Below are 17,596 nucleotides of genomic sequence, written 5' to 3' on the forward strand. Positions count from 1 at the left end.
TGGCTGCTGCAGATGCCACCCTGCTGGCTCCCATTGCCCTGTGCCCGGGAACCATGTCTGCAAAATGCAGGGTCTGCAGAGAGGCTGTCCACGTCTGAAATCAGGGTCTCACTGCAGACTGAAGACTTCCCCAACACATAGTCCCAATTCCACAGTTTCATCAGCTGTTTCCAAAAAACCTTTTTTTTTAAAAATTCTAGGTTGTCCTGGCCATGTTTTAGTGGGGCTTAAAGAGTGGCAGCACCCAAAAAGGGGTCATTTCCTGTTCCCAAGGGGCAGGGGACAAAGTGACAGGGGTGGAGGTTTGCCAAGGAAAGGAATTTACACTGCCCTGTGTAAGAGGTACTAGTGCCAAAGACGGACAGACACGGAGCGCATGATTTATATTAGATATTTATTCCCCTCTTAAGGGTTACGATCAGTGATGTCCTCCCAAAGCCCCCTTCTCCTCCCCAGTTAACATAATCTTAAATAAAAACGGAGTGTCTGCATGTCAGGTGTTGCAAGTTCCAGAGCTGCCTGCCAACCACCTGCAGACCTAAGGCTCTCCGAGCCCCACCAGGTTTCACTCCGTGGTCTTTGAGAATTACTGTTTTCTCTTGTCAGGGGTAGGTGTGTGTGTAAATGAGAAAGGGAAGAGGAGAGAGGAGATAGAGAAACATCATTGTAATTATTTCCTAGAGGACGTGTAAGTGGAATGAGTAGATGGGTAGATGGTGGACGGATGAATGGATGGATGGACAGATGGATAGATTGATAGACGGATGGAAGCTGGATGAATGCATGGATAATAGCATGGGTGGATACATGGATGGCTAGGTAGATGAGTGGCTAGACGGATGGGGAGGATGGATGGATGGATAATGGATGGGTGGACGGATAGGTGGACGGATGCATGCATGAATGATGGATAGATGGGTGGATGGGTGGGTAGGTGTCGGGAGCAAGTGAGGGCAGAGAAGTGAGGGTGGAAAGTGAGAAGGGCCCCGAGGTCACTACCCCAGAACCTATACCCATGCCTTCACGGAAGGACGCAGCCCACACCTGAGGACTTCGCCCTCATCGCCCAGATCCCCAAGTCCCAGTGTCCTCTCAGGGACACAGCCAGAGAAGCTGACAGTCAGGGCCCACGTGGGGCTCCGTGGAGAGGTGCCCTGTGCTGGTCCTCGGAGCTGCTGTGAGCAGGGGTCCTGTGAGGCCTCTCTCAGGGGGGTTGGTCTCTCTTGGCCCTAGGGCTCCTGCCCAGCCACTCCTGGCGACAGGCTGTGCTTCGAGGCAGGGAAGCGCTGCCCACGTGGCTACTCCCTGGATTTTCGGCCTGGCAGAGCAGGAAAGAAGCGCCCCGCAGGTATGAGAGGCCAGCGCAGAGGGGCAGAGCCGGCCTTGGACCCCAGCCCCCAGCCCAGCCCAAGGATATTAACTGCATCCAGAAGCCTCACCCAGCGATGGGGAGAAGGTGTCTCTGGAGAAGGGCAGCTGGTGGCCAGGGTCCCATGATCTAGGATGGATGGGGCCATGTCAGGCCCTGGGCAGTTGGTGAGAGAGACCCACATCTAGGCCTGCGGCCCTGGGTGTAAAGGCAACTCTCCTGCACCAGGAGGGAGGAGTGGAGAGGCCTGGGTGAGGGTTAGAGCCCCAGGCTGGGGGGCCAGGCCCAGCTCTGGCTCCCACTCACTGACTGGGTGACCCTGGGCAAGGCCCTACCCTCTGTATGTCAGCTGAGGCCCTGTATGCATGCATGTGTGTGACTTACAGGAACAGAGCAGGCCCAAGGGAGACCCTGCATCGCTCCGCTGCCTGACTCAGGGGAAGTCACCTCACTCCAGCTGGGGAAGAAGAGAGAGACAGAAAGGGAGCATGGCCCCCAAGGCCACGCACGGCCCCTGAGCCAGACCCTGGCTCCCTCGCCGGGATGCCCTTCCCCACTCCACCCCGGGGAGAGCCCCCCTGGGTCCCTCGGCCTCCCTGATCAGCATGCTCACGTCGGGTACACACACAGCATCACATGTCCACCCTCTCGACTTCTCCCCAGCTAGTCGGGGGGCCCTGAAGCCTGGGCCCTGTCTCTCCTCGCTCAGCCTCTGTTACACCCTCTGTGCCTGGCACGAGCTGAGTCCTTCTAAAACTCTGTTGAAGGAATGAAGAAGGGGGTGAATGGGGCGCCTTGAGGTGGAGGGAAGTTTGGGGGTGTAGCCGGGGCCGGGGCTGCCCTTATGGTGACCTGAGCTGAAGAAGCCTGTCCTGGCCTGAGGTTTGGAGGCGCCCGCCCTCAGCCCGGGGCAGGCCTGGGGCGGCTGCTGTGCCACGCTGAGCGGGGCGCTTCCCTCTCTGGGCCACACTCCTGCTCTGCGTAAGCCCAGTGGCCCTGGCCCCTCGCCCATGCCCAGGCTGAGACCAGCGGGAGAGGGCAGGAAGGCCAGGTGCAGGGAGAGGGCCCGGGCAGGAGAACCTCAGCTGCAGGCAGAGGCCCGGGCTTGTCTTGGCGTCTGGCTTCCTGGACAGCTGAGTTCAGGGAGCAGGCAGGGCTAGCGGGTGGGCGTAGTGGGTAGTATTCCCTCCAAGGCTTCTCCTGGGCGTCACGCCTGCTGGTACAGTCAGGTCTAGGGACCCAGGCTGATAGGAGGGCTCGGGTTCTGGAAAGCAGCTGCTCTCTCCAGCACGTGAGGGGGGAGGGAAGGAGGGGTCAGTGGTGACAGAAACAAGTGCCAGTTTCTGCCCCACTCCCGGATGACCTGGTGCCAGCCCGGTCCTCTCTGGCCCTTATTTCCTCACCAGTGAAAGGGGTTGGTAGGGGACGAGTTTCAGGGCTCCTCTGTCCCCTGAACCCGGCCTCTAAGACCGTGGTGGCCAGAGCACTGCCTGCAGGAAGCCCTCCCCGACTGCACCGTCCTGATAACTCCCAGTTCTCTGAGAGCTCCTGTCATTGGAATCACCCACTTTCTCCCACAAGTAAAGTGTATCTGGGGTTGATGTTTCTGCTAGGACGCCCCAGGAGAGGCAGCTCACATCCTTGTGGGCGGCCCTGCCGGGGCAAAGGCCTCCTTCCCACAGAACAGGACCAGCTGCCGCCTCTGCTCCAGTGTCTAGCCCTGCCACCAGGGCACACAGTCACATAAAAGCCTGAGGTGCCTCATGGAGGTGGATCGGGGGTACAGGGCCCCCTCCAGCCCTATATGCGGGGAGCCCGCTGCCCAGCGCCCTCACGCCCAGACCTCCACTCCCAGTCGGCCCGACATCCCTGGATCCCGCAGCGCCACCGGGCCCGACAGGAAACCTAATCCCCCAAACCTGTTTTTCCAGCAGCTTCCATGACCGTTGTCCCAAGTAGTCGCCACTCCCCACCTGCCATCCGCCACCCCTTGCCAGTTGCCACCCTGTCGCTGAGCCCTGTGCCCTGCTTCCCAGGGCCCCCTGGGCATCCTCCCTCCCGCTTCGGGGGAGACCTCGGATCTCAGGGTGACTTTCTCTCTCTGGATCAGGGCCCAGGGACCCCCACGTCACCTGCCTTGTCAATCCGCACCCCAGCTGCCTTAAACAAGCCCCAGGGACCAGCCAGCGGGACAGGCAGCCTTCGCGGGCTCAGGAGGCTGATGCGAGGCTGCCTCGGGGGCTCCTGCCTGCCCCCTCCCTGTGCCCCCCAGGATCCTGGAAGGCACCGCAACACCGCCCCTCCACCATCGTGCAGGTCCTGCAGGTCCAGTGACGGCTTCAGGGTGGGCACACCTCTTTGGACCCCCAGCATCACGATATGCACCCCTGACTCGGCAGGGAGGAGGTGAGGCCCAGCTCACGAGCCAGCTTGCCCGGGGGCCTGCCAGGAGGAAAGGCCAGGGGTCTGGAGCCCAGACCTGACCGGCCTGAGCCTCTGCTCCAAAGAGCCTTAGGCTGGCCCAGATCCCCACAGCAGGCGCTGCCCCACCAGACCCTCAGGGGCGTGTCCACCGGCAGGTTGGGCTGCTGGCGGCGGCCCAGGGCTGACCTCCGTCAGTGCCCCGGCCCCACTCGGCGTCATCACAGCCTGCCTCTGCGGGTCCCACCCGCACCTCCCAGCAGGGTTTGCCGGGCACATCGGAGAAGTAGTGGGGTCCCAGGGCCAGCAAGCAGACAGGGGAACCTGCGGGGAGAGGGGCAAGGGAAGGGGGAGCCTATGCGCAGAGGCCCGCGTCCCTCCTGTGAGCACTGCCAGAGGGAGAGGGTGGGGCGGGATCTGCCCGGCACCCCCCAGCCGAACCCCGCACCAGGCGGGGCCCTAGGCCTGGCCTGGAAGAGCACACTGCCTTTCAGGACCAAAGCAGACACAGAGAGCAACTGTCACAAAGCAGGATGCGGGCAGCTGCTGGAGGAGGGCCGGGCTGGAGCATGGCGGAGGGAGCACTTGGTGAGGAGGGGTCCTGGGGCCTGGAAAGATGGGAGGCAGGGGTGGTGGAGACGATGGGGGGTTGCGTCTTTGCCTCCACACCACCCCCTCCCCAGCAGTCCAGCCCCTGCCCCTCCTCCGAAGCCCCAGGTCCCGCTGGACTTCACAGCCCTCAGCCAGTCGGTGCTCACCTCTCCGCAGGCACATCTGGCATCCACGTCCCTGCCCCGAGGGCTTCTCTTTCCCCTTCTCCCCCAGGTCCAGACATCTTAGTGAACACTTCACTTCCCCAGGGTCTTTTCCCCAGGACCCCTGGGGGTCAACCTAGCAACCCAGAGCCCCCGGGAGCCCAAGAATGCAGGGCCTGAGCCTCCCTCCTGCACCACGCCCCTTGGCCCCAGCACAGCGCTGGGCACCCCCAGGGCACCCACACAGGCTTGGGACTCTGTGACCCTATCTGAGGGTGGAAGTCAGAGACAAAGTGGAAGGTCAAAGACAAAGTGACCAGAGCTGGGCAGAGGACAGAGAGAGGAGGTGGGCTGCAGAACCAGCTGAGGGCCTTTGTCCACAGCCCAGAGAGGGGCAGGCGGCGCGGTGGGGGTGGGGTGGGGTGGGGGTGGAGCGGGGGCAGGGATCCCTCCAGCTGGCAGGGCAGAGGTGTGCCTCGCTGGAGGGCGTGGGCCAGGCAGGGAGGGGCCGCTCCCCGCTCCTCCCTCCCACCAGCACCTGTCCCAGCGATAAGGCCTCTGGAGAGGAGGGGCTCCCACTGTTCCCGGGAACGCCCGAGATGAAGGCAGCCCTGCTGTTCCTTGTTGCCCTGGCTGTGGCTTCTGGGCCAGGTGAGGAGCTGGCTGGGGGCTGGGGGCAGTGGGGAGCCGGACCCTGGAAGCCTGGAGTTGCTCACCTCTAGGCACAGAGAACCTCGGCGTTGTGAACCCTAGAACAAAGTGAACCCCGCATCTTAACTTTGTGGGATCACAGACTTAATATTTCAGAATCAGAGAATCAACCCTGAGAATCAGACATTCTGAGAAGGAGCGATGCTGGGAGTTGTCTTGAGATGCCTCTCCTGGGGAAAGACAGATACCCAGGGTTCAGCCCCTGATCCCCCTCTCCAGGGCCCAGGGCCCTCCTGGGTCACCCTTCACCCTCCCTCCCGCAGGCTCAGCATGGCCAACCTGACAGCCTCCGGGACCCCAACGCAGCCTCAGGTCCTCACCGTGGGCTGCCCACCAGGAGACAGCCCCCAGGGTGGGGACTGCAGCCAGGTCCTGTGAGCCACTGTTAGCAAATTCCAGAGCCTCTGATGCCCCTGGGGAAGGGTCTTCAGTGCACCACATACTGGCCACCTCCTCACTGGTCCTGTAGGGATGCCCGGCGCTGGACAGCTCCTCCGGGCGGGGTGCCAGGGCCCCAGCAGACAGGGACTGTCACCTCCTGCCTTCTGAGGCTGTGTGCAAGATCTGAACCCTGGCGGGGCCCAGGGGCCTCAGAGGGGACTGGCCTAGGGCAGGGGTGGCAGAGGGCTCTGTCCAGGAGGAGTCTTTTCCGGCAGTAAACCCAGGCCTCCCTGTCTCCCTGGGAGGTCTCCCTGGGGCCTGCTGAAACCCCTACACCCTCGCCCTCAGCCCAGGCTCTCCGCTGTCACATATGCACAAGCTCCACCAACTGTAAGGGACCTCAGACCTGCTCAGTCAACTCAAAATTCTGCAGGACCGTGACCAAGGGTGAGCGATCTGGGGGAGGGGAAAGGGGCCCCTGCAGGACACTCCAGGGCTCTGTCCCCGTGTCCCAGGGCTTGGACGATCATCCCTGGGGAGGATGGTGGGAGTGATCTCGGTGACCGTCCGGTCACGGTGGCGATGGAAGCTGGGAACTGGTACTTGGGAGGCCCTGGGGGTCGGAGGTGCTGCCTGGCCTGACCTCGCCCACCCGTCCCCAGTGGAGCCCCTATCTGGGAACCTGGTGGTGAAGGACTGCGTGGAGTCGTGCACGCCCACGCACAACCTGCAGGGCCAAGTCAGCAGGGGGTCCTCGTCCACCCTGTGCTGCCTGAGCGACCTGTGCAACGAGAATCTGGAGAGCGCTGCGCCCGCCCGCGCCCTGCTCACCAGCGCCCCCCTCGGCCTGGCGCTGGCCCTGGGCCTCCTCGCCCTCACCTGGGCCCCCAGCCTGTGACCCTCGGGACCGGGGCCCCACCCCCTCCTCTCCCTGGCCAGAATGGGGGCTCCCCTGGAAGGTCTAGGGCAGGGCGGCGGTGCGGCACGAAGAGCTGCTGGCTTGGAGCCGCGCCTCCCCCAGCACAAGAGGACGTCCCTCCCTGAGCAGCGGGGGGAGGAGGGGGGACAGGAGGCATTCGGCTCCCTTCAGGCTTCATATTCATTCTGTTTGGTTTCCGTTTATTTTTCTAACCAAAGCCCTGCACAGGAATAAATGGTTGCAAACCAGTGTGGTCGTGTCTGTGCTGGTTCCGGGAGTAGAGGGGGTGGGGAGGAGCCATCCACACACACAGGCCCCCAAGTCCCCGGGTTTGTCACCCAGGGCCAGTCTTGGCAGCGTGCATGATGCCTGGAGGGCCACCGTCACCCTTCACCCCTGGAGGGGACACGACCCTCCCCAGGCACCTCCTCTGCAGCCCCAGACAAGGAGGGCCCTCCTGGGGGAGGCCTGAGTGGGCGCGCCGGCAGAAGCGTGTCAGTGGAGCAGTGATGGCGAGGCCATAGCTCCTCACCAGGCAGCCACCAGCCTGCCTGAGACCACGCGGTGGAGCCCCTCCCTTCAGGGCCGCCCCGCCCACCCTGCCAGCCCTTCCCCCACCCCTCACGGCCAAGCCCCGCCTGCCCAGGCTCGCCCGGGTCCCACCTTGTCCTACCAGTTGACCTTGAGCAACACCCTCTGCCCGCGGCAGTTCTCTCCCGCTCCGCGCTCCCTTGGGCTGCGATCCGACCGTAGCTCCTGCTGCGGCGGGAATATTCCGAGGACCAGCGCGCCCCCCGCGGTGGCCACCGGAGAGCCGGGCCGTGGGAGGAGCTGCCAAGGGGGGATGGACGCCTCTCCCCTCCCTCAGAGCCCACTCGGTGCCCTCGGCACCCGGCGCCCGGGGCAGGGAGTGGGAAGGCCGGGTCGGACGCGCGGGCCACTGAGGTCGGATAGAGGGGCGGGGACAAACAGGGCGCGGACCATCCCGAGTCCTCGGGATATCCCACAGCAGGCCGGCTGTGCGGCTGGGATTGGAATCTAGAGGTGGGGGGCAGGGACATCCGCCTCCGGAGAGAGGCCAGCTGGAGCCAGGGAGGAAAGTGCCTCCTGGTGCCAAACTCCGGAGAAGACCCCTCACCCCCACCTGGAAGCCAGGGGTGCAGTCAGCAAACTTCCGGGGGCAGAAGGAGGAGGAGGCCGCCACACGGGGTCAGGGAAGGCTCCGCAGAGCGGCCATCCCTAAAGGGACAACCGAGGCCACCTGGGCCCCGGGTTAGAAACCCCCACCGGGTGGAAGAAGTTAACTGCATGATGAGCAGGCTGTAGCCGTGACATTAGCTGCCACAATTCTGAGAACTGGCCTCAAAGAAATGGGAACAAACCAACCCTGGAAATGAAGATTAACTGTACTTAAAACAATCAAGATGACTGCTGATCAAACCACGGATGACCAATGTCAAGATGACTGTCAGAGCTGCCTGTGCTGTTTCTGCATGGAGCTCCCTCCGTCTATAAAAGCTCTAGCCCACTGATTTTTTTGGGGGTGGGGAGGAGTCGGCCTTTGGACAGGAGTTCCCCTCGCCCTGGTTGCTGGCCTCGGAAATAAACCAAACTTTCCTTTTCACCAACCTGGCCTCTTTATTGGCTTTTGAGCGGTAAGCAGGCAGACCCCACTTTTGGTAACAATGTCATTCATAATGTTCCCTTATTATCTTTGTAATGCTGCTATGGCCTTTCATAAGGCTCCCTTTGTCATTCCTGATATTAGTGATCTGTCTTGTCTCTTTTCCTTCTGAGCAGTCTGGCTAGGGGGTTAAAAATTGTATTGATATTCTCAAAGATCAGCTTTTGGGTTGATTGATTTTCTCTTATTGATTTTCTTCTTCTATTTCCTTGATTTTTTTGCTCTTATTTTTATCATTTCCTTCATTTTGCTTACTTGGGGTTTGATTTACTCTTGTTCTAGTTTCTGAAGGTGGGATCATAGGCCATTGTGTCGAGAACTTTATTTTTTCTCATACAAGCGTTAGTGCCAAAACTTTCCTTCTAAACACTGCTTTAGCTGCATCCACTAACTTTGATATATTGTGTTTTCATTTTCATTCAGTTGGAAATACTTTCTAATATCCTTTAAAATTTTTCCTTTAGCCCACCGGTTATTTAGAAATGTGTTGCCCAGTTTCTAAACATTTGGTGATCTTATTTTTCTGTTCTTGATTTCTTGATTTAATTCCACTGTAGCCCAATAAAATAATTTGTAGGATTTCAATCCCTGTAAATTTGTTGAGATTTATTTTATGGCCCACAATAGGTCTATCTTGATCAATATTCTGTGTGTCCTTGAAAAGAACGGGCTCTCCTTCTGTACTTATCAAGTAGGTCACATGGGCTGGTAGTGTTGTTCAAGTCTCCTTTATCGTTATTCATTTTCTGTTGACTTCTATGAGCTCTTAAGAAAGGAGTGTTGGGCTTCCCTGGTGGCACAGTGGTTAAGAATCCACCTGCCAATGCAGGGCACATGGGTTTGAGCCCTGGTCCGGGAAGATCCCACATGCCATGGAGCAACTAAGCCCATGCGCCGCAACTACTGAGCCTGCGTGCCTAGAGCCCGTGCTCCGCAACAAGAGAAGCCACTGCAATGAGAAGCCCGCACACTGCAATGAAGAGTAGCCCCCGGCTCACCACAACTAGAGAAAGCCCACGTGCAGCAACGAAGACCCAATGCAGCCAAAAAAAAAAAAATTCTCTAAGAAAGGAGTGTTGAAATCTCTGGTTGGAATCATGAATTTTCTTTTTCTCCTTTTTGTTCTATCAGGTTTTATGGCTTTGTGTGTTTTGAAACTCAGTTGTTAGGTGCATAAACATTTAGGACTGCTATGTCCCCTTAATGAACCGACCCTTTTATCATTATGTAACGTCCTTCTTTATTCCTGGCTATATCTTTTGCTCTAAAATCCACTTTGTCTGATATGAGTGTGGTCACTCCTGCTTTCTTTTAATTACTGTGAGCCTGGTGTCTCTTCCTCCGTGCTTTGCCTTTTAACCTACATGTGATCTTACATGTACAGTGGACTTCTTGAGGACAGCAGAGACATGACTCTTTCTCTTTTTATTTAATCTGACAACCTCTGCTTCCTAGTTGGGGTGTTTGGACCATTCAGTGTGATTAGAGGTGTCATGGTTTTAACTCTCTCATCCTGCCTTCTGTCTTCCCTCTGTCCCACCTGTTCTTTTTCCTTTCCCCTCTTTTTCTGCCTTCTTGTCAATGACCAGATTACTCTCTGTGATTCCATTTTATCTCCTTTGTTACTTTATTAAGTAGAGCTCTTTGATTTTTCTTTTCTTGCTCTTTTTTTTTTTTTTTTTTTAATTCTAGAAAAGAATTCTTTTTGCCTTTGCATGTCTGAAAGCATCTTTATTTCCCCTTCACTTTTCAGAGATGTTTTTGGGGGGCATATAATTCCAAGTTGTTTGTTTTGTTTTTGTGTTTTGGTATTTCAAATATTGCTTCACTGTGTTGGCTTGTACTGTTTCTGACAAGAAATCTGCTGGCATCCTTCTCTTCTTGTGCATCACACAATGTCTGCTTTTAGTGGTTTCTCTTTATCACTGGTTTTAAGCAATTGATCACGATGTGCTTTGGTATAGTTTTCTTCAATTTCTTGTGCTTGAGGTTCATTGAATTTCTGGGTTCCATGAGTTTATAGTTTCCCTGAGGGGAATTCAGGATAGAGGAAAACAGGATACTCGCCCTAGATAGCTAAGATGCACATCAAAGGAATAATTTCAATGAGCCCAGACTCTTGCATCTTCCCGAACAGAGAAAAGCACTAAAATCATTAACTTACGATGTCTGCTTTTTGTGACTAGCAGTGATCTTTTGATGTTTGAGTACATTTGTTTGTTTGTTTTTTCCCAGCAAGAACTCCTGTATGTCCCGGCTCCTCCCTTACCTCTTTGGACCAGTTCCTCAGAGCTGAGAGGCTGTCTCCTGGGCTATAGTCCTCAGTAGGGTCCCCAAATAAAATATTAACTCAAGACTTTTAGCTTGTGTGGGTTTGTATTTTTTTCAGTTGATACAAGGTTTCTCCTCCAGCCCTCTGTGAGCTCTGGGAACTCTTGTGCCTGCTTCTTCCACATCTTGGGGTTGGTTCCTCAAATGTGTGCACTGATGGGCCCTCAGCTTAAGACACAGGCACCCTCTGCTGACCTCCCCAGCCCTGTGGGTTGGAGAGGGGACAGCTTTCTCCTCTCTGCCCTGTGAGATCCAGCTGCTTTGGCTTCCCTGAACTCTCCTCTCCTCAATCAGAGAATCCTGGGCTCTGTCTGGGTTTCTCCTCCCTGCGCTGTGGCCTGCAGCTCTTTTGTCTCCCCCACCTCCAGGGTCATGGCCCCTGCTGCCTGCTGTGCGACCTCCGAGAACCATGGCTTCATTTATTTTGTCCCATTTTTCAGTTGTTTAAAGGCAAGCGTAAAATCCAGTTGCTGTTAATTCATCATGATCTGATGCTGAAGCCCACAGCATACTTGGGTTTTGACCCACGTGTTTATTTTATGCCCCATTAGAGTGTGAGCTTCATGACCGTGAGAATATTTGGGAACGTTTGCCCGTTTTATCCCCAACTCCTGGCACCCTGTGGCATCTCAGGGACTATTTGGCAAATAGGGTGACCAACCATCGCAGTGCGTCCAGGGAGAGTGCCAACTTCGCGTTGGAGGCTCAGGGCCTAGGGTCCCCAAAGTGGTTCAACTCTTTTAAAGAAAAATAAAATTGAGGGTCAAAGAAAATGTTGCATTTTTTCCCTCACATTAGAAAAAAAAAAAAAATTTAGGGCCCATGAAAATCTTAAATTTTGCCTTAAACTTTATTATTACCGTGGAAGGGGGTCCATGAAACAATGGGCTCCTTTCAAGGCTTGCTTCTACGCTTTGTTAGGAGGGACCTGGTGTGGGGACCGAGGCCCAGAGATGCTAGGTAACTTGCCGAGGTCACACAGCAGGTAAAGCGGGGCCACGTGGGGACCCAGAAGTCAGCGCCCCCCCACCCCCACCCCGGCACCCGCTGCAGCTCCGCTAACATCCCTGTACAACTGGGCTAAAGGAAGAAGGGGCGCAGGCTGCTGCTGGGGTGCGGGGCTGACTAGCAACACGGGGGTGAGTGGGCGAAGGGCGGCGGGCGGAAGCAGGGAGAGGGAGGGAGGGGCAGAAGACTCCGTCCCCGTGGAGATGGCCCGTGCCCCACCCCGAGGTGCGCATGCGTCTGAGGGTAGCACGGGTGTCCCTGCGGGGGGCCTAGGTCTGGGCGCGGTTGGCTCTCCGAGGGGGGCGGGGGGGTCCCAGCCCCCGCGGGAAGGACGAACCCGCGGGCGGGGCGGGGCCTGCGGTGAGGTCACGCGCGATGGGCGGCTCTGCCGCGGGGCGGCGGCGCGGCGTGGTCAGGGCGGGGCTCACGGACAGACGCATTGTCAGACCCAGGCTCGCAGGGCCGGCGAGGGGTGAGTCGTAGGCGCAACGGGGGCTCATTGTGGTGAAGGTCATGGTTGAGGTCACCCCGACAGCCCTCCGAACTTGGGACCGCAGTCTTGGGGTCGGGGCTCTCCGGGAGGGGGCGGGAAGAGCTGGAGCCGCAGGCCCGGCCTTGCTCAGACCTTGAACATCCCAAGGTGCACGCCCGGAAAATGGGTCATGGAAGATGGATTTGTTGTTCTCGGGAAGGGGAGGGTCTAATTTAGTTCCCCGAGGCGGGGACCCGGGGCTGGACTATCCGTGCGGGGAGGGGAGTCGTACCCCAGACACCCCCCAGACCCTTTCCGAGAGAGTGGGCATCTCCGCTCCAAACAGCAGATCCAGACTGGGAAGTTCTTGTCTTGCCCAAGTGCCCTCCTGGAGTGCATTCAAAGCGCATTCCCGCGCAGGCTGGACAGAGCCCCGAAGCCTTCCGCTGCCGGTAGCTCTGCAGTACTGACTCAAAACCCCAGGCAGGGCTCTGGAGGTCTTCCGGGAGAGGGGCCCCTAGCTGGGCCCTGAAAGTGTCAGAAAGTGGGGGGGGGCCCACGTGGGGACACGCCAGGGGCAAAGGGTAGGGGGAGCAGTGAGGATAGACCCACCCCCGGGGCCCCAGGGCCCTGGGTGGGAGAGGGCTGGGTGCCAAGCTCCTGGGCCCCTGCATCAACCATCCCCGGTAGACTGTGGGTTTGGCCTGGCATTCAAGGCCCCTCCAGCCTTCTGGCCTCCCCTTGGCCCCCCACCCCTGGGGGGGTGTACCACCCCTACTTCCTTCGCATCTCATTCGTGTCTCCTCCTCCAGGAAGTCTTCCCTGACTCCCAGGCTGAGTTGGGGGGCTCCTCTGCCCAAGCCTGTGGGTCCCTCAGGCCCTGCTGTGACCACCTGTCCTCATTCCCCTCTGTGCAGGGCTATAGCGCCTCCAGTCGACCAGGAGCTCCCAGAGGGCAGGGGGTTGTCCCACCCACTCTGTGCCTTGCCCCAGCCCTGGCCTGAGTTGAATCGAAGACCAGCTGCTCTCCACTTCCCTGCTCCCACTCTGCCCTCTCACCTCCAGCCATGGCGCCCCTGCTCGCCCTGTTCCTGGTGGCCTTGGTGGGCCTACCTGTGGGTAAGATGGATGGAGAACAGAGGGATGGACAGACCCACCTTTGGGGGCAGGCAGGCTGGAGGGGGTGGGGGCAGAAATCCCAGTGACCGCCTCTCCTCCCAGCTGTTCTGACCTGGGGAAGCTGACGGGACCAGGGGGCTGATGGGCTGGAGGAGGGGGCCTCTCGCTGTTCTCTGACCCCCATCTCCCTCCGGCCCCGGCCCCCGGCCCCCAGCCCAGGCTCTGGACTGCCACGTGTGTGCCTACAATGGCGAGAACTGCTTCAACCCCGTGCGCTGCCCGGCCATGGTCACCTACTGCATGACCACGCGCACTTGTGAGTTGCGGGGATGCCCCTCACAGGCCTGCCTGGGGAGCACGGCGGCGGGTGGGGGAGTGTGAGGGAGGCTGAGGAGGGAGGCTCCCGCCTGCCCCAGGATCCTTTTTGGGAGCTCCTGGCTTAGGGGAACCTGGCCTAATGGCCCTGCATGCTGGGGTTGGCCCCCTCAGGGTCCTGGCCCACCTCCCCATCCCTCTGCAGACTACACCCCGACCAGGATGAAGGTGAGCAAGTCCTGTGTGCCCAGCTGCTTTGAGACCGTGTACGATGGCTACTCCAAGCACGCGTCCACCACTTCGTGCTGCCAGTACGACCTCTGTAACGGCGCTGGCCTCGCGGCCCCTGCAACCCTGGCCCTTGTACTCCTGGCCACCCTCTGGGGTCTGCTCTAAAGCCCCGTTCCGCCCTCCACAGACTCAAGGGCAAAGTGCTCAGCAGCAAGGCCCCACCCTCTCCCCTGCACCCCCCCCCCGCCCTCCCCAGACCCACCCAGCCGCATCCAGGAGTGTCTGCAAGAGGACTCTTGACCTCCCCCAGCCACCCTGGGGTCTGCTTCCAGGTCATGACCTGTTGTTTTCAGAAGGCCGATGTGGGACCACACCTCCCAAGGCATCTGGCTTTGATGGGGCAGCTCAGCCCCCTCCTCTATCCAAGGATGGGGGTGTGGGCACGGTGTGCTGTTTATGGGGGATCTTCAGTTGGCCGGTGAACACTGATGTGAAGGTGTGTAAGTGTGCTGGAGGGGGAGGGGAGATTAGGGACCCAGGGGGTGGGGAATAGTCCTAGGAAGAAGGCTCTCCACGGCCCCAGGAGGGCTGCCCAGGGCACGTGTGGCATGGCGGGCCGATCGGGGAAGCCCTGTGCCCACCCCCCCCCGTCGGCTGTCCCCTCGTGTCTAAGCAGCCCTTGGCAGGGGAGGAAGTGGCTCAGCCTAAAGAGGCCCCTGAGGCCCCTCCAGACCCGGCGCTGGGCCCCTGCGCAAGGCCTGAGCCTGGAGAGGCCAGGCTATATTTGGTCGAGCTTGAGAGCTGATCCCAGGACTATTTTGGGCCAGGAGGGAAGGGAGCAGAGCGGTGGCCACCCGAAGCCTGGCTTTCAGCCCTAAGCAGGCCCTGGCGGAGTGCGCCTCTTTACGGGGGGGGGGGGGGGGGGCGCCGAGGATTCGCCGGGGCGGGGGCGGGGGCGGGGGCGGTGCATCCTTGAACCGGAGCGGGGCGCCCTCTGGTGGACGCTCGGGGCCGCGCCGGGCAGGGGTGGGCTCGGTCCGCCGGAGGGGAGGGGGAGGCAGGGTCCGGGGAAGGAGGGGAGGAGGAGTCGGGGAAGGGAGGGGGACTGGGGTCAGGAAAAGAGGGGAGGGGAGAGGGAGAGGGGAGGTCCGGGGGAGGAGGGGAGGACAGGTCGGGAAAGGAGAGTGCAAAGGGCCACGCTCCCTCCCCGCGCAGCCGGGATCCCCTCGCCCCTCGCAGCGGCTTGACTGCTATCCCGTCGGCAGCAGGATCCCGACTGAACGAGTGCCGGGTGCGCTGGCCTTGGCGCCAAAGGGTTTCGCGGACCCCTCGACCTCTGACTCTGCCCACGGGGAGGGCGGGAGGTCCGCTCCGGCTGGAGCGCTCCAGCCTCAGCTCAGGGAGTGGCTCTCAGGTGCCCCGAGTCAAGCTGGGCCTTGGGACCCCCAGAGACCCAAGAAAGGGCATCATTTAAAAGGCACCCACCCTAGGTGAGCCCCACCCTTGCCCAGCGTCTGCTGTTCTGGACCCGGGTGGCCCGGGGAGCCGGGCCCTCCTTCCAGTGAGGCCAGTCAGGAGGCGCAGCGTTGTGCCGGGGGTCACACAGCGCCTGAGGCCTCCTCAGCTGACCAGTGCCCCCAGCTCCAGTGTCCGGGGAGGGGCCAAGGAGCCCCTTCAGGTTGGCACGGCCCAAGTGTGCAGGATGGTGGCAGGTGCCCACGTGGGGGGTTGTCCCTGGAACTCAGAAGCCCTTGGCCCCTAAGCATGGCCCCTGTCAGGGGGACCTGTGCTGGAAATTCCCTCTTGAGAGCTTCCCTCTGGGACCGCCAGACCTCAGGGGATCAGGTCGCCCTGGGGGAGCCCGGGTAGGAGGTCCTTAGGGAGGCCTGGGTCAGGCTTCCCAGAGGGCCAAGAAGCAGAAGGACCGAACCCCAGACAGCCGGCCAGGTGGCCCCTCCCCCTGATGCCCAGTGTGGTGAGAGCCCCTCCCTGGGGGAGGCTGGGGGGAAGCCAGACCCCACCCCCAGCTCCTCCACCCAAAGACTCCCAGGAGTGGTCCACCTCAGGGAAGTGACCACACTCCCCGCAGAATTGGCTGCAGGGCCACTGCAGCTCCAGATGCTTCCTGGGAGGGAGGGCAGCCGTGGGCAGACTGCCCTCCTGACTCAGCAGGAGAGGCCTGGGAAGCACTGTCACTGCCCTGCTTGTGCAAGCACTTTGTCCTGGGTCCGGTGGCTCCTCGGCTAGCTCGGGTCCTCCCTCCCTCCCTCCTGTCCTGGCGGGGATGGAGTACAGCCCTGCCTGGCCCCCCGTGGGCTCTGGGGTCACTGAGATCAGGGATCCAGCAGCTGGGTGTGCTTGGTGTTGGGGGAGCTTCTCACACCTGCCTCTCGCGTCCATCTGTCCAACCCTCCTCCACCCTGACCTGGTCCCATCCCAATACCCATGGCACCGCCCCCAGCACCGGGGACCATGCTGCGCGTCCCACCTCCACAGACTGGGTTCTGCCTGGCCCGGCTGTGGTCGAAACTCGGCACAGACACGCCTAAGGTGTTATGCTCACGCCCTGGCCGGGCCCCCGAGTGGGGAGTGCGTGGCACTGCAAAATCAGGGGAACGCACCAGTAGGGCCCTTGGAAATCAAACAAGTCAACTTGTCCCAACTGACTGTCCATGAGGTTAGTAACTAACATCTGCCCGTTTCCCTGCAGTCGTGGCTCTAAGCACTGCAAGACAACCCTGCAAGGTAGGAGCCGTTATCATGCCCCTTTCACAGATGAGGAAACTGAGGCACAGAGAGGTGAACTGGTTGCCCAAGCCAGGTGGGACTTCTTGTCCCCCGCCCCCACTGCACCCCTGCCCCACCCTGCAGTCGCTTCTCCCATCAGCTGGGAGAGGAAGGGGAAGCTGAGAAGGTGGGTTTATAAATTTAAGAGGATTTTAGCATGTGAAATCATTATAACAGCTTAGGGTCAGGAAAGAGAGAAAATCAGCACCAGGAGGTTTGAGAAGCCATGAAGGACAGAGTCAGGGCGTCCAGCCCTGTGTCTGGGTGCTGGGCCAGGGGTGGAATAGCACAGAGGAGGGCAGAGGGGTGCCAGGCACTCCGAGCTCACCTGGCCCAGACCCCTTCCCCACCTGTGTCAGGATCGCGGGGCCCCAACGGAAACGAGAGCCCGCTCAGCAGGCGGAGAGGCCCAGGCTCTTTCTCGCGGCTCTTCGTGACGTTTCAGATCTGGAAGCAGCCTGCCTGTCTCAGGAGCGGCTGCTTGACTGTGTGGTGGCACCTCCATGGACTCCTGTGCCGTCCATCTGCCTGGAACACAGCTGCGGCCCCGGTGCAGGCGGACGTGCACAGGGGAGGCTGGACAGCTGCTTCTCACCTCCCTTTGTAACATCTGATTTGTGGTGATGAACGTGTATTTTTTTCATGATTCTAAACCTCTGAGAAAGGTAAAAAGAAAGTGAGAGGTCCCTTTCTTTTTCATCTCTCCCCCTCCCCCCAAATTTTGTTGGATCCTGTCCCTCAGGCTGATCTGGAGCTTGTCGTTCACATCTCTGAGCCTCTGTTGTCTTGCTGATAAAATGGGGACAATAGCGCCCACCAGGCTGGGGCGTGACTGCCCAGTCTGGGGCCTGGCACACAGAAGGCACCGGGTGGACAGATGGATGAACGGATGGACAGACAGACGGATGGTGCCCTTTCTATCCACTTCCTGACCCTACCCAGCATGGGCATCGACTTCAGGCCATGGCCCCCCTCCCTCACACGGCCTCCCGGAGAGGTCTCGTTTGCACCTCCTCGAGCTAGTGAATAAATGGTTGAATACATGTGTCGACTTTCTGTCCCACCAGCCACCCCTCCTGCGCTCACCTCCACC

General features: G+C 59.8%; 1 protein-coding gene and 1 long non-coding RNA gene across 3 annotated transcripts; one reads left to right on the forward strand and one right to left on the reverse strand.

Moving 5' to 3' along the window:
• Positions 1-377: 377 nt before the first annotated feature.
• On the reverse strand, positions 378-7,128 carry LOC132351933 (uncharacterized). Of its 2 annotated transcripts, XR_009498536.1 has the most exons (6): positions 5,577-7,128; positions 2,450-5,426; positions 1,983-2,127; positions 1,754-1,826; positions 1,440-1,498; positions 378-1,318 (listed from the first exon to the last, which is right to left on the reverse strand). It is a non-coding gene; the product is annotated as an uncharacterized LOC132351933 (long non-coding RNA). The 2 variants fall into 2 exon arrangements; XR_009498535.1 differs by lacking the exon at positions 1,440-1,498 and having other exon boundaries at positions 1,996-2,127.
• Positions 7,129-11,950: 4,822 nt separating this feature from the next.
• LYNX1 (Ly6/neurotoxin 1) lies at positions 11,951-17,546 on the forward strand. Its single transcript, XM_059902060.1, has 5 exons — positions 11,951-12,051; positions 12,969-13,170; positions 13,385-13,486; positions 13,691-14,212; positions 17,246-17,546. The coding sequence occupies exons 2-4, from the start codon at positions 13,119-13,121 to the stop codon at positions 13,879-13,881; spliced, it is 345 nt and encodes a 114-aa protein (XP_059758043.1). The 5' UTR covers positions 11,951-12,051; positions 12,969-13,118; the 3' UTR covers positions 13,882-14,212; positions 17,246-17,546.
• The last annotated feature ends 50 nt before the right edge of the window (positions 17,547-17,596 follow it).

This window comes from Balaenoptera ricei, chromosome 17 (genome assembly GCF_028023285.1).
Source record: "Balaenoptera ricei isolate mBalRic1 chromosome 17, mBalRic1.hap2, whole genome shotgun sequence".
NCBI classification, from domain to species: domain Eukaryota; kingdom Metazoa; phylum Chordata; class Mammalia; order Artiodactyla; family Balaenopteridae; genus Balaenoptera; species Balaenoptera ricei.

Excerpts from the sequence above, each read along its gene's own strand:
- LYNX1 (XM_059902060.1), top strand. The coding sequence starts at position 13,119 with ATGGCGCCCCTGCTCGCCCTGTTCCTGGTGGCCTTGGTGGGCCTACCT. Across the intron at positions 13,171-13,384 it reads CTTGGTGGGCCTACCTGTGG|CCCAGGCTCTGGACTGCCAC; the intron begins GTAAGATGGATG and ends CCCGGCCCCCAG. Across the intron at positions 13,487-13,690 it reads CTGCATGACCACGCGCACTT|ACTACACCCCGACCAGGATG; the intron begins GTGAGTTGCGGG and ends ATCCCTCTGCAG.